At 50.6% G+C, this 13,299-nt stretch overlaps 1 protein-coding gene across 1 annotated transcript; it reads left to right on the top strand.

Moving 5' to 3' along the window:
* The first annotated feature begins 4,337 nt into the window (after positions 1-4,337).
* On the top strand, positions 4,338-12,226 carry LOC308644994 (phenylalanine--tRNA ligase alpha subunit). The gene is made up of 13 exons (XM_081286876.1): positions 4,338-4,499; positions 6,474-6,611; positions 6,697-6,795; positions 6,869-6,987; positions 8,418-8,510; positions 8,602-8,730; positions 8,803-8,918; positions 10,357-10,441; positions 10,521-10,620; positions 10,715-10,883; positions 10,963-11,040; positions 11,157-11,271; positions 11,829-12,226. Exons 1-13 carry the CDS (start codon positions 4,353-4,355, stop codon positions 11,962-11,964), a joined length of 1,524 nt encoding a protein of 507 aa, XP_081143002.1. The 5' UTR covers positions 4,338-4,352; the 3' UTR covers positions 11,965-12,226.
* The last annotated feature ends 1,073 nt before the right edge of the window (positions 12,227-13,299 follow it).

Here is a 13,299-nt window from a genome sequence, read left to right as displayed (position 1 = left end):
ACTGCTGCTGTGTGCCCTAGGGCAAGACTTAGCCTTTCTGAAATCACCAAAGCTCCTCAGAGACCAGGAGAGGCGACTCAGTTGCTATCCCGCAGCAAAGCTTTCCGTGGTGTCCAGGGACAGAAAAGAGGAACCACAGAAGACTCAAATAAGTGACTCTGCAAACTGTGACTCCTGAGTTGGAGATAGGACTATTTCTCTCGTTGCTGGCTGTTTTACTTTCCTCTCAGTGGGTAAATGAAGGGGGTCTCTGTCTTGTGGTCTCCCACAAACGGCCAGGATTTTGCAATTAAACGGCTATGGGCAGAGACAGGGGGTTCCGTTTAGGAAGAAGAAGGAAAGACACAGATGGTTATGGAGATAGAGCCCTAAGGAGATAAGCAGAACCCTTGGATCTAGAGTCTTCTGAAGACGTGACTGACACTAGTTCCTTCCTCCCACACACACACTCTATGAGGAGGAAGGAGAGGTAGGGGTTTTCCAAACGTTGAGCAAATTAGTTCTGGACCTGGGTACGCTGGAGTGGACTGGGGGAAGGGTGACTCCTGGCAAAGGGTGGAGAGGGGTTGCTTCCTCACTAGTGCTGGGAAATCAGAAGGGGAGGAATAATGAGTTGAAGTTGGGGCTCTGCAGGTCCACACAGGCATGGCCACTATTTAGAATTTTCCAACCTAGTCCCACGCAGGATGATGCCCAAACCCACACTGACTGACCTTTTCACTTTCCCTCCTGTCCTGTGTCATGGATACATGAGCTTGGTGCTTTCTCCCTGAGCCCCCCACCTGCAGCACCTGCAAAGCACACTTAAAAACTACTTGGTGTGTGATGGAAGAAAGGAAGGATTCTTGTAGAAATAAATAAACCAAACCTGGGAAAGTGCTTTGAAGCTGAGAAGAGAACTTTGAGGAAAGTGACCTGAATAAAGGAGCTCATCATAGGATCAGAATTGGGAAGTATTAGTAATCACACATGATAGGTTCGACTAATTGTGATGTGAAATGAGTAAATGTGTTCTGTTTATAACAGTGCCTCAAAGGCCATGGTATTAGCTCAGTGGTGGAGTGCTTACCTAGCACATGTGTGAGGCCCTGGATTCAATCCCCAACACTGCCAAAAGAGAGGAAGGAGTTCCTCAAGGCTGGAGATGTGTCTCAGTGGTACAGTGTCAGCTTAGCAAATGAGAGGCCCTGGGTTTGATTCCCAGCAATGTCAATAAATAAATAAAATAAAAGGTGCGTGGTCTATACTCAATTTAGTATTAGCAAATATTATGTACATATGTGCATGATATATCATTTCTTATAGTAACCTGGGCTCACCAAGCATGGTGGCAGATACCTGCAATTACAGTGGCTCAGGAGGCTGAGGCAGGAGGATCATGAGTTCAAAGCGAGGTGCTAAGCAACTCAGTGAGACCCTGTCTGTAAATAAAATATAAAATAAGGCTGGGGTATGGCTCAGTGGTCAAGTGCCCCTGAGTTCACTCCCCAGTACAAAAAAAATAATAATAACAATAATTTAAAAATAAGGGCTGGGGTTGTGGCTTAGTGGTAGAGCGCTTGCCTAGCATGCGTGAGGCACTGGGTTCGATCCTCAGCACCACATAGAAATAAAGATATTGTGTCCACCAATATCTAAAAAATAAAATATTTTTAAAAATAATAATCTGGGCTCATAGAATCTCCATCAAGAAAGAAAACGTTGAAGCTCAGAAAAATTAAACATGGGGGATGAGGTGAACCCAGGGGTACTTTACCACTGAGCTACACTCCCAGCTCTTTTAATTATTATTTAATTAAATTAATTGGTTAATTTGGCACTAAAGATTGAACCCAGGGGGTGCTTTACCACTAAACTACATCCCCAGTCCATTCTGTTTTTCATTTTGAAACAGGGTCTGGCTAATTGTCCAAACTGGCCTCAAACTTGCAATCCTCCTGCCTCAGCTTCTGGGGTAGCTGGGATTATAGGTGTGCATCACCATGCCTGGTTAAGATTAAGCATTTTGGGGGCTGGGGATGTGGCTCAAGTGGTAGCGTGCTCGCCTGGCATGCGTGCGGCCCGGGTTCGATCCTCAGCACCACATACAAACAAAGACGTTGTGTCCGCTGAAAACTAAAATATTTAAAAAAAAAAAAAAGATTAAGCATTTTGGTGATTAACTTAAGCGGCAGATGTTAGATTAGAAAATAACAGTGTTCCAGGGCTAGGAATGTAGCTCAGTGGTAAAACATGCACTTAGGATATGCTTGCACCACAATAAAACAAAACTCCCCTCAAAAGTATTTATTTTTCTTTATTCCTCTCTTTCTCCAACTTTTTTTAGATACAGATCTTGCTATGTTGCCCAGGCTAGCTTCAGATTCATGAACTCAAGCAAGCCTCCTGCCTGAGCCTCCTGATTGCTGGGATCACAGGCTTGTGCTATCCCTGAGCGACCTGTATTTATGACATAGTTGTCACTGGTCACATGTGACTATTGGTCATTTGAAGTGTGGCTGATCCCAAATGAGATGTGCTACATAAAATACACATCAGAGTTTGAAGAAAATATGAAAAAAAATTGTGCAAAATATTTCATTAGTAACCTGTATTGTAAGGGTTAAAAAAATAACCTGGACATAACAGGTCATGTAAATTCTCAAAGGGAATTCCACCAGTTTATTTCTTTCTAATATTTTCTTAGTTATCAACAGAACTTTATTTAATATATATGGTGCTAAGAATCAAACCCAGTGCCTTGCACATGCTAGGCAAGCACTCTACCACTGAGCTACAACTCCAGATGCCACTAGTTTCTTTTTTGAGGTTGCTACTAGAAAATTTTAAATTACATGTCTATTATTATTACTATTACTATTATTATTTTGCAGCACTAGTGATTGAGTCCAGGGCTTTGCACATGTTAAGCAAGCACCTTGCTACTAAGCTACATTACCAGCTCTTTTAAAAGTTTTTCTAACAGGTGTGGTGAGTGAACACCTCTAATTCAAGCAGCTTAGGAGACTGAGACAGGAGGATTGCAAGTTCAAAGCCAGCCTCAGCAATTTAATGAGGCCCTGAGCAATTGAGGCAAATCCCTGTCTCAAAATAAAAATAAATAAATAAATAAAGGGCTGAGGATGTGGCTCAATGGTTAAGCACCCCTGGGTGCAATCCCATTTTTTTTTTCACTGCCAGGAATGGAACCCAAAGCCTCATGCACACTACATTAGCTCTCTACCTCTAAGCTACCCCTCACCCCCAGCTCCTAAATTTCTTTTGAGACAAGGTAGCCCAGGCTATGATAGAATTTGTGATTCTCTTGCTTTGGCCTCCACAGTAGCTGAAATTAGGACTATGCCACCACATCCAGCCACCATATTTTATTTCCATAGGAAGAAACTGATGTAGACGATGCTTCTCCTTTTTCTGCCTCTTCCTTTTTTCCTTTTTTTCCTCCCCTGGTACTGGGGATTGAACCCAGGGACACTCTGTCCCTGAGATACATCCCCAGCCTTTAAGTTTTTATTTTGAAACAGGGTCTTGCTAACTTGTCAAGGCTGATCTTGAACTTGCAATCCTTCTGCTTCAGCCTTCTGAGTACTAGGGTTAACAAGGTGTGCCACCATGCCCAGCGTAAAACCATGCGTTATTGCCTTGACGTTGATCTCCTGAGATCTGGAGGGTTCATTTCTGACCTCATTTCTAGCCATTCCCTATAGAAGCTTGGGCAAGTCATATCAGCCTCTGAGCCTCTGTATTCTCATCTGTGAAATAGAGAGATTATGTGGATATCTGCACCACAAAGTTTTTTTTTTTGGAAGAAACGAAATAATACACCTGAAACACTCCTTATAGTTTAGCCTGCACCTTTATTGTCACTAGGTGGGTTCCTCTCCTCTCTACAAATAAGGATGGGCCACACCCAGCCTCCCTTTCAGAGGTTCAAAAGTAGCTGATACAAGCAATTTGACCATGTTGGGAGCCTGCTACCTTCTTCCCTCTGCAAGAGCAAGAGAGAATCCTAGAAGGGTAAAGGGGTTATGAGCCCATAGAGGGTGAAAAAAAGCTCAAGGTCATAGCCTACTGGTGGTGTGGTTGCATGAAATTCAAAACAAAACTGTTTCTAACCTTGAGGTCATCAGGTGCAGCTCACTGCTCGACCAATAGCCACTGGTCGAGCCACTATGGAGGTAGGAACCTAGTTCTTTCCACGCTTTGAGGCTCAGTTGCCACACTTTAAGATGGCGACATCCAGAGTCTGTAATCTGGTTTTCCACACTCAAGATGGCGACGCACGCCCGGGGCGCCGGTTCCGGTTCCGGTTCCCCAGGCCGGGCCTGAACACGCTGAGCGCTCTGGGAGCAGCCATGGCCGATGGTCCTGTGGCGGAGCTGCTGTTGCAGCGGCTGGAGGCGGCAGATGGCGGCCTGGACAGCGCGGAGGTCGCGACCCAGCTGGGCGTGGAGCACCAGGCGGTGGTGGGCGCGGTGAAGAGCCTGCAGGCTCTAGGCGAGGTGATTCAGTCCTGCGATGCGGGGCCTCCTTGCTTCTGCCCCTGTAGCCCCCTTGCCTGCAGAGTTCTCCTTCCAGGCCAGACTCCCTCAGCCTGGTTAGGAGTAATTAAAATGGGCCCATCCGGGTGTGCGCTCACCGGGAGTGTGGAACGAGTGAGCCTCGGGCCCTGGTGAATGTGCCTCAAGCGATAAACGTCCTGGGGGAGGATCAGCATGCTGTCGGAGGTGGGGGCGTTATACTACAGTGGACTAGGAAGACGAGGCAGCAGCGTTACAATCTTCTAAGGAGGTGCCAAGTGACCGGAGTGATTGGGGAGGCACAGGGAACCCAGCTGTGAGGTCTTAAGAGAGCGGCCCGCCTGGTGGGTCTGTCACCGTGAATGAAAGCCGTGGCATATAAGGGATCCACTCTAGGGTATTGAGGAGGGCGTCGGGAGGCCGAGGCAGGTGTCAGAGGAGAACAGCATGGCCAGAATTGCAACTCTTTACCTCACAGGGGTACTGGGGAGCCACAGAAATAGTAGCTAGTCAGATGTGGTGACGTCTACATTATCTTTGGGAAGGACTGACAGGGCAGGGCTAGAGGCAAAGGCAGAGGCTGGCATGATGTCTGCTGTGGGGAGGCAGCTGGAAAGAGGGCCACAGAGGAAGATTCAGGCCAAAGAAGGGGGAGCATGGGCAAATTCCATCTTGGGCAAATGGAGGGCCCTGGAATCATGGGATGAGGATGCCAGGAGACTCAGTGAGCCACCGAGGAGGCTGGATTCATTAGGCCAGGATCTAATGAATTTTATTTGTCAAAGCAGTTTTGTGCCCATCCTACTCTCGGCTTTACTTATCTGATCCTTTCCGTAAACCGAGGATTATTTTCATTTTGCAGATAGGACAACTCATGCTCAGCATAGATAAGTAACTTGATGAGTGTCACTAGAAGGGTCTGGTGAACCTGGATTTGAAATGTAAGTGCTCAGACTGCAAAGCCTGAGGGCCTCAGTGCAGAGAAGAGTTCAAAGTCACAATGTGTGGGTGACAGTGCTTTGATCCATGTGAAATTGACAGTTTTGTAGGTTAAAGAGAGTTAAGTAATGACAGTTTAATGGGAACCAGATGATAATAATGACAATAATAATAATAATAGAGTTAACCTAACATGTTAACCACCCGATATTCTTTCTGTGTACGAATTCACTTACTCCTCGAGACTCATCAAGGTCCCTTAAGGATGAGAAAAGTCACTCAGGGCTGCAGGTGTAGCTCAGTGGTAGAGTACTTGTCTAGCAAGCACTGAAGATGTGAGTTCCATTCCCTAGCACTGGGGAAAAAAAATTAGGGAGGTTAAGCAACTTGCCCAAGGTCACACAGCCACTGAAGAGCAGAACTGGGATTAAAAGAAAGGCAAACTAGAGCCTGTAGACCCTGTCCACTTGACCTTGTCTGTGTCTTTGTGACCTTGGACCTTTCCTCATCTTGGAGCCTCTGGTTTCTATTTGTAATGTGGACCTCCATTGCCCTTCTTTGGTACTCTAGGCACTGAAATACAAACACATAAATTAGAGTCAAATCTATTTACCTATGACCTTGAAGTATGTCACAGTTTACAAAGTGATAGTAAACATATAGCCACACCCAGAGGTGTGTGCCTGTGGTCCCAGCTACTCAGGAGTTAAGGCTAGCATGGGGAACCTAGTGACAATGTTCCTGTGTGGCATGTTGGGGGTACTGAGATGGAGCTGTCCAGCCCACACCCAGCCACGGGTGTGGCTCATGTAACACTGTCACTGTTACATGAGAGAAAAGGAGGCTGGGCAAAGGGAAATCCTCCCTGTGGGGTCTTTTGGCCAGAAAGTGGTACAGCTGGCGTGTCAAACAGCTTTAAAAGCTGTTCTTCAAATCTCAGGCCCAGTTCCTCTGTGAGGGCCACCTGGCTCTGAACCCATCCCTGCCTTCCTCTCTCCTGTCCCCATTTCTGTGCAGGTCATTGAGGCTGAGCTTCGCTCTACCAAGCGCTGGGAGCTTACTGAAGAGGGTGAGGAAATTGCCCGGGAAGGCAGTCATGAGGCCCGGGTGTTTCACAGCATCCCTGCAGAGGGCCTGGCCCAGAGCGAGCTCATGGTAGGAGTCTGGGGAGCAGGACCTAGGGAGGTGAGGGGGTGACGGTTGCCTTTGTGCCATACTTACTGTAACCTAACTCCCCCAGCGCCTGCCCAGTGGCAAAGTGGGTTTCAGCAAGGCCATGTCCAACAAGTGGATCCGTGTGGACAAGAGTGCAGCGGAGGGGCCCCGTGTGTTCCGAGTGGTGAGTTCCTGCAGATGGTTGGGCAGGTGGACAGACAGTGGGCCCCTGGCCTTCACACCCCTTGCTGTGGCAGGTGGACAAGGTGGAGGACGAAGTGCAGCGGCGACTCCAGTTGGTCCAGGGCGGGCAGGCTGAGGAGCTGGGTGAGAAGGAAAGGAGCGAGCTCAGGAAGAGGAAGCTGCTGAATGCAGTGTGAGTGGCGCCCCCAGGCCAGGCCCCCACTTCCTGTGTGGCATGTTGGGGGTACTGAGAGGGAGCTGTCCAGCCCACACCCAGCCACGGATGCTGCTGGGCTCGTGCAACCCTCCTGCCAAGTGCTGTCTCCCACTGACCTTCCATGCAAGGTGTGCCACCACCTCCCTGCTTGTGTGTCATTAGCAATTGAACCCAGGGTGGTGTCCACCAGGCTACAGCCCCTGCTCTTTATTTTTTGAGATGGGGTTTCCCTAAATTGCCAGGCTGGCTTCACACTTGGAATCCTCCTGCTTCAGCCTCCTGAGTTGCTCGGATTACAAGCATGTGTCACCTTAAATAGGCAACCCTGACATCCTCCCTTCCCCACTGGAGTTCCACAAAAGCCCCTCACTGTTGGTATCCATGTCTCCTGCCCTGTCCCTCTCCTTCACAGTACTTAGCACTGCGTGAAGTCCAGAGGACATGCCCCACAGCTCTGGGGGCTGGGGCAGGCTGGGAGTTCTGCTCTCAGTGGCCTAGAGAGCACACAGGAGCTGGGCTGAAGTCCAGGCTCTGCCACTTACCAGTAGTGTGACTCAGTCAAGGCATCCAGCCCTTACCAGCCTCAGTTCCCTTCTCACAGGATTGTGGGGTGGCATTAGTGGAGCAGAGCCTGCATGGGGAATAAACTCTTCCCAGCTGTATGCTTAGCACCTTGAGTTGACCCTGACACACATTTGGGCTTTTTTTTTTTTTTTTTTTTTTTGTATCAGGGATTGAACCTGAGCGCTTTACCACTTAGCTGTATCCCCAGCCCTTTTTATTTATTTTGAGGCATGGTCTCACTAAGTTGCTTAGGGCCTTACTAAATTGCTGAGGCTGGCCTTGAATTTGCCATCCTCCTGTCTCAGCCTCCCAAATCACTGGGGTTCTAAGTGTGTACCACTGTGCCTGGTTCTTAATAAGTATTTGTTGAATGAATATGTGAACAAACACAGGGATAGGTGGTAGCCACGTAAGAGTATTTCAGGTGGAAATAAATATCAGGAAGAACATGAAGCAGTCGTCCAGGTGGTATGGCACATATCTGTAATTTTAGCTACTCGGGAGGCTGAGGTAGATCTTTTTTTGAGTCTAGGGGTTCCAGACCAGCCTGGGCAACATAACAAGATCCTGTGTCAACATAGGTGTGGTGGTGCACATCTATAATTCCAGCTACTCGGGAGGCTGAAGCAGGAAGATTGCAAGTTCAAGAATAGCCTAGGCAGATTAGTGAGACCCCGTCTCAAAATAGAAAGGGCTGAGGGTGTAGCTCAGTGGTAGAGCCCCTTGTTCAAACACACACAAAACAAAGCCGAGTGTCTTGGCAGTGGTTTTAGAACTGGCATCAGATGGAAGATCAAGGAGAACCTGTTGATGACAGTGGTCTCCCCTCCCTTTGGCTGCAGGACCCTGAAGACTTACTGGGTGAGCAAGGGCAGTGCCTTCAGCACCAGAATCTCCAAGCAGGAGGCAGAGCTGAGCCCAGAGATGATCTCCAGGTAGCAGTGGCTCCAGGGCTGGGGGCAGGTGGAAGCCGGGGAGAGGGGCGGGCCTCCCTCACCAGGCCTGTGCCTTCCACATCCCCCACAGTGGTTCCTGGCGGGACCGGTCCTTCAAGTCCTACAACTTCGCTGCCCATGGCGTGCTCCCTGACAGCGGTCACCTACACCCGCTGCTCAAGGTCCGCTCCCAGTTCCGACAGATCTTCCTGGAGATGGGGTGAGCACATGGCTGGGGGCCCGGGGGCACAGCCATGGGGGCAGGCAGGGCAGTCACCGCATGTCCCCGCAGGTTCACCGAGATGCCGACTGACAACTTCATTGAGAGCTCCTTTTGGAACTTTGACGCTCTCTTCCAGCCCCAGCAGCATCCAGCACGTGATCAGCATGACACCTTCTTCCTACGAGGTGCGTCAGCCCTGGGTGCCTGGCTGAAAGGACAGAGGAGGAGCCTGGCCTAGTTGGGATCTTTAGCCTGTCGCCGTCCCATTTTATAAAATGAGATTTGCCCTCCATGTGGCCAACAAAGCCCCTGGGAGCCTGTTCATCAATCTTTTGTGATCTCCTTGTTCCACTGACCCTAGTCTCTGCTCTTCCCTGATAGTGCCAGGCTGTGCCCACCTCAGGGCCTTTGCTCATACTGTAACATCCACTGAGATCTGTTTTGTCTGAGATTTTTAAGGCAACTCTTGGGTTGTGAGTATGGCTCAGTGGTACAGCACTTGCCTAGCCTGTGTAAGGGCCTCAGTTCCATCCCCAGCACTGCAAAAAAATTAATAAACAAGAACATCCTGATATATCCCCCTTCCCTGCCCCACCCTACAGCCCTGAGTTTGTGTGTGTGTTGCTGCGGGGAGAACCCAGGGCTTTGCACACGCTAGGCAAGTGCTGTAGTCCTGGGCCACATCCCCAGCCACCAGCCCTAGTCTTCATTATAGTTTCCTTATTTCTTCTCTCCCCCTCCCTCCCTCCCTTTTACGCTGTCCTTGATGTCATCTAAAATTGAGTGACTTTCCACAATGGTGGATGTCTCCCCCACCAGATCAGACAAGGTCCTTGGGTACCCATTACCTGATCTGCAGCAGTGAAGTCACTGTCATCTTTGTTGTGGCACCCAAAACCTACTAAGCACTCATTATATACCAGTCACTGTTCTGATCTTCCACCAGCTACAGAAAAGTAGTACTGTTAGCCCTCTTTTATAATTGAAACTGAGGCACAGAGAGGGACCATTCTTGTCCTGGTCCACACAGCTTATAAGAGCTGGAGTCAGTATTCATTGGGTCTCAGTCTTTCCAGGAGCGAGCACCAAATTTGTGTCTCTGGAAGGGAATCTTAAGCATTTGCACAACTGGGGGCCGAGGTTGGCTCAGTGGTAGAAAACTTGCTTAGCATGTGCAAGGCCCTGGGTTCCGTCTTCAGCTGTGTGGTGAGGCAGGTGGTAAATGCCACAGGGAGTCGGGTGGAGGAAGGGGTGGTTGCCGTCAGGTTCAAGTCTGTTTAGCAAAGACTGGTGAGGGAGGGGCTGTGTTGGGAGTGAAAGCTCCAGGGAGAGGGAATGGCCCATGCAAGGCTGGACTGTGCCTGGTGTGCCCACTGGGATGCCTGTGACTGGTGTTGGTGATCAAGCAGGAGTGTGAGCAGACAGGGCAGGGAGGCACTGGACAGGGCTGTGGGAAGACTTTCTCCAAGTAAATGAGGAGCCACTGAGGGTCCTGGGAGAGAACTGTGGCAGGTCGAGCATGCCAGGCACCCTCTGGCTGCTGCCACCACCACTGTGCAAACCTGAAGCAGTGGCTCTGTGAGAATGTTCGTGGACCAACCAGATGGCACTCTGTCCTGCCAGATCCTGCCGAGGCCCTGCAGCTCCCAATGGACTACGTCCAGCGAGTCAAGCGGACCCACTCTCAGGGCGGCTACGGTTCACAGGGGTGAGGCAAGGGCAGGACCTCGGGGTTGCGGAGGGGAAGATGTCGGGGGCTTGACCACAGTGTGACTTTGCTCCTGAAGGTATAAGTACAACTGGAAGCTGGACGAGGCTCGGAAAAACCTGCTGCGCACACACACCACAGCGGCCAGTGCCCGGGCCCTGTACCGTCTCGCCCAGAAGGTGCGGCTAGGCAAGGGTCGGGGGTGGGTGGCTGGTGCCGCAGCTCTGTGGGCTCTCTGACCCCAGGCCCTGTGGGCCTGGCTGTTGCCCCCAGAAACCCTTCACGCCGGCCAAGTACTTCTCCATTGACCGCGTGTTTCGGAACGAGACCCTGGATGCCACGCACCTGGCCGAGTTCCACCAGATCGAGGGCGTCGTTGCTGACCACGGCCTCACCCTGGGACACCTCATGGGTGTCCTGCGGGAGTTCTTCTCCAAGTTGGGTGAGCAGGCGACTGGCCCCATGGTGCTGAGGGCACTGGGAGGGTGCTGGGGTCACCAGCCTGACTCCCACCCCCACAGGTCTCACCCAGCTGCGCTTTAAGCCCGCCTACAACCCTTACACTGAGCCCAGCATGGAGGTGTTCAGCTATCACCAAGGTACCCCTGGCTGAGCCAGGTCCCCCACACTGCCGAGCCCCCAGCCCACTTGCCCAACTCACTGCCAGGCCCAGCCCGCCACACGCTGCCCTGTCTTCTGTATCCCACACCCACAGGCCTGAAGAAGTGGGTGGAAGTGGGGAACTCTGGGATCTTCCGCCCTGAGATGCTGCTGCCCATGGGGCTCCCTGAGAATGTGTCAGTCATTGCCTGGGGCCTCTCCCTGGAGCGGTGAGTACTGTTTGGCTGCCTCAGGCAACTTCATGTGTCCTTTCCTGGGCAACCTTGCGTGCCTGGCCCTGGGCTGTGAACCGAGAGCTCACAGCCCTGCCTCCTCTGAGCAGGGGAGCAAGGATGACTAGCAAGATAAATAAGGAAACTTAGTAAATGAGATCCATGAAACCAGAGTGTCCAAGGACAGCAAGTATTAGCAAGGACAAAGCGGAAGGGCTAAGGAGACTGCCGGGGACGGCTTTGTGGAGCACTTGGCCTGAGCAGGTTGGAGATAGAAGGGGTGAGCCAGGGGGATCTCTGGGAAGGTGTTCCACACAGCAGGTGGAGCCAATGCAAAGGCCCTGAGGCTAGACTGGTGTCTTTGGAGAAACTCAAGGAGGAAGGGGTAGCTGGAGAGAGGGGGAAGAGATGAGGGAGAGGAGGCAATGTGCAGGACCTTGTGGGCCACAGAGAAGATGTTGGCTTTTACTTTGAAGAAGCTGAGAACCTTCAGAAAAATTCTGAGCAGGGAGCATGACCTGACCTGTTTTAAACTGTGACCCTTCCTCCCCAAGCCCAACGATGATCAAGTACGGCATCAACAATATCCGCGAGCTGGTGGGCCACAAGGTGAACCTGCAGATGGTATATGACAGTCCCCTGTGCCGCCTGGACACGGAGCCAAAGACCCCACAGACACAGGCTGCGTGACACAGGCTGCCCCAGGATCGCCCATCCTCCCTGGGTCCCTGCCGCTCAGCCTTTTTACATTCTTCATCAGTGACCCCCTTGTATTTATGAGGCCTCCGTGAGGCCAGTCCCCCTCCCACCTCTGCACCCATCCCAGAAGCAGGCCCCAAGGGGTGGGTGGCAGCTTCCTTCTGTTGGCCTTCTGTGGTCTGCTGATCTTATGAGGTGGGCCAGGGGAGCCCAGGAGCCCAGCTGCTGTTAATAAAGTGGGCACTTGCCCTCATCTGGTGCCTTTCTTTAGGGGCCCCGTGTGTCGCTCCATGGGGAGGACATGGGATAATGGGTCCCTGGATGTGGGTGGTGGAGGTGAGTAGAGTAGGGGGACCTGGGAGGCCCTGCCGGCTCCACCAAGCCCTCCTCTAGGTGAACGGAACAGAAACTCCCTGTGCCGGGGACGCCACTGGAGGTCCAGAGGCCAAACTCCCTGCCAGGCAAGGAGGCTGGTTCTCTGTGTGTGGTACAGGGGACTGAGCCCAGGGCCCACCACATGCTAGGAAGCGCTCTACTGAGCTACAACCCAGCCTTTTTTAAAAAATTGAAATGGGGTCTTGCCGAATTGCCCAGGCTGGCCTCAAACTTGTAATTCTCCTGTCTCAGGTTTTCAAGTAGCTGGGGTTACAGTATATGCCATGGCACTTGGCTGGAATTTTTTTTTTTTTTTAAGGAAATAAAGTAGTTTTATGTTGAGCTAAATATAACGTGGATTAAAGTTACCCTGAAAGGCATGTTACTGCAGCAGAGGTTACAGCAGGCAGCTTTAATATTCACAGAACAAAAGAAAGTCATAAATTAACACATTTACCAAATACACAGGTAGGAGCCTCAGGAACTGGGCTACTGCAAGGGAGAAATCTTTTCGGGTTTGAGGTGGGATCTAATAGCATCAGAGCTTTGGGATTGGTGGAGGCTGGAGGTCTGCTCAACTCAGGGTGCTTTCCAAGAGATTTACCTAATAGGACAATGTTGGGTCAATGGCTACTAAAGGGATTAAGATGTGGACCCGCAAGTCCCACTGTCCAGTCAGCAGGGCCAGTGTGAAGCAGCTTCTCCACAGAACTTAGGTTCACAAAGAGGGGATTTATTTGGCTTCTTTTACTTCATTTGCAAAATAAAAAGCACTGAATAAAATATTTGTGGTGGGATTTTAAGCTCTAAAGATCTTGAGTTAATCAGTGGAGAGGTGGTAAGAGCACAGTGGCCAAAAATCAGACGGATAAAACAGCTCAACACCAGCACCACCAATTACATTTTCCAACACCCAAACCAATCCCACGATTCTCTGTAAACCAACTGGTT

The sequence above is a fragment of the Spermophilus citellus genome (genome assembly GCF_964194105.1).
Source record: "Spermophilus citellus genome assembly, chromosome: 3".
In the NCBI taxonomy this organism is placed as follows: Eukaryota; Metazoa; Chordata; class Mammalia; order Rodentia; family Sciuridae; genus Spermophilus; species Spermophilus citellus.
This window is presented reverse-complemented; position numbering and strand designations above follow the sequence as displayed.